We start from the raw sequence: 1,698 nt of genomic DNA on the forward strand, positions 1-1,698 counted from the left end.
GATGAGGCCCCGAAAATAAGAACTGCTCGTTCTATTACTGCCCTGCCATATGAAGGAACCAGGAAGAGGCGCAGAGCTGCCATTGGGGATCCTGTTTGGAAACTTGGAGATAGGGTAGACTCGTGGGTTCATGACAGGTAACAGCAATGAGCCGACAACACAAAATCTGTATTGTTTTGAATTTTCCGTTTTGTGAAAATCCTATTCTATTCATTCCACTAACTTTGGAAGCTTTATCTATGTGTTTTGTTCTCTTTTAGTTGGTTGGAGGGTGTTATCACGGAGAAGAACAAAAATGATGAAAATACAGTGACTGTGCATTTTCCAGGTTCGTAAAGACGTGTGATGAAGATATCTCATTTTCATGTTCTAAACTGTTTCTCTTTTTCTTTTTGGCAGCACAAGGAGAGACTTTGACTATCAAAGCTTGGAATCTTCGTCCTTCTCTTGTATGGAAAGATGGAAGGTGGATTGAATGTTCTACTTCAGGAGAAAGCATCAGCTCGTCACATGAGGTACTATGACCCTTCTGTGAAGCTAGAAGCTTCGTGTTGGATACTTTGCTATTTTGAATGACTCGAAAATTTGAATTGCAGGGTGATACTCCAAAGGAGAAGCGTCCTAGACTAGGAGCTCCAGCTCCTGTGGCTGAAGGAAAAGACACGAAAATGGAAACTGCCGTTGATCCGGATTTAGGTAAACCGCCTCAGACTGGTGTTCTTGACCTCGGTGTTTCAGAGACTACATTTAACATCGGGAGAAAGGAGGGCAATCCTGGTCCACTCCGAATGAAGAGAACCGGTTTGCAAACGCAGGGAGCAAAAGTGATCTATGGTGTCCCTAAACCTGGAAAGACAAGGAAGTTCATGGACGTGAGCAAACATTACGTTTCAGAGGCGAGCAATCAAACTCGGAAACAGAAGGAACCAGCTAAGGCTGTGAAACCAATTGTGCCCCAAAATCCAGGACCAGGGAGCTGGAGATTGCCTTCTAAACCGAGAGAAAAACAGACAACAACAACAACGAAGCCCAAGACTTTCAAACCTGCGCCCAAGACCAAAGAGAAGCCGGTTGCTGCACCTAGGATAATTCCCCGCAAGGACTCTCGTAATACAACATCCTTAAATATGGAATCTGAAGATGCCGTTGGTCAGAGTGGAGAGAACAAAGGTCCTGCATCAACTTCCAGGGATCCAGCCAAGGGAACAGGGGAAGAGCAAATCACATCATCTTCACAAGGCCAAGATAGTTCCTCCTCGACCACTACTGGGAAAGGGAAAGTGGCTCCTACTGCAGGGAGGTTACCCAAGATTGAAGAGGCCAAGGCGTTGGATGATAATTCTTCAAAAGCATCAGATGGAATGGAACCACGTAGGTCTGTCCGCAGGATTCAGCCAACTTCTAGAGTAAGTATACAGGACATTACATTCATTTCTATATGGCAATCGCTTTAATTTACTTTTGAGTTTATGTGCGCTGCTCTCCAGCTACTTGAAGGTCTGCAAACATCCATGATGACCTCAAAGATTCCTTCCATGTCACACAGCAGAAGTCACCAAAGTCAAAGGAAACAGTAACTCTAGAGGTGATGTTCTATAGTGTCTAGTAGTAAAATGACTTGGAGGCAACTATATTGAGCTAACACTATATAGATTTTGTTTTTGGCAGGCAAGTAGGTAATGGAAGGAGCAAAAGCTA

The 1,698-nt window shown here is 44.1% G+C and overlaps 1 protein-coding gene across 1 annotated transcript; it reads left to right on the forward strand.

Moving 5' to 3' along the window:
• Positions 1–6: 6 nt before the first annotated feature.
• On the forward strand, positions 7–1,698 carry LOC106321696. Its single transcript, XM_013759942.1, has 6 exons — positions 7–137; positions 261–328; positions 400–515; positions 597–1,406; positions 1,488–1,585; positions 1,669–1,698. The coding sequence occupies exons 4-5, from the start codon at positions 669–671 to the stop codon at positions 1,575–1,577; spliced, it is 828 nt and encodes a 275-aa protein (XP_013615396.1). The 5' UTR covers positions 7–137; positions 261–328; positions 400–515; positions 597–668; the 3' UTR covers positions 1,578–1,585; positions 1,669–1,698.

This window comes from Brassica oleracea, unplaced genomic scaffold (assembly GCF_000695525.1).
Source record: "Brassica oleracea var. oleracea cultivar TO1000 unplaced genomic scaffold, BOL UnpScaffold02515, whole genome shotgun sequence".
NCBI lineage: Eukaryota > Viridiplantae > Streptophyta > Magnoliopsida > Brassicales > Brassicaceae > Brassica > Brassica oleracea.

What these genes read in the sequence shown, in the direction of transcription:
- LOC106321696 (XM_013759942.1), top strand. Translation starts at nt 669, where the DNA reads ATGGAAACTGCCGTTGATCCGGATTTAGGTAAACCGCCTCAGACTGGT. An exon ending in GGATTCAGCCAACTTCTAGA is followed by an intron (nt 1,407 to 1,487) that starts GTAAGTATACAG and finishes GCTGCTCTCCAG; the next exon opens with CTACTTGAAGGTCTGCAAAC.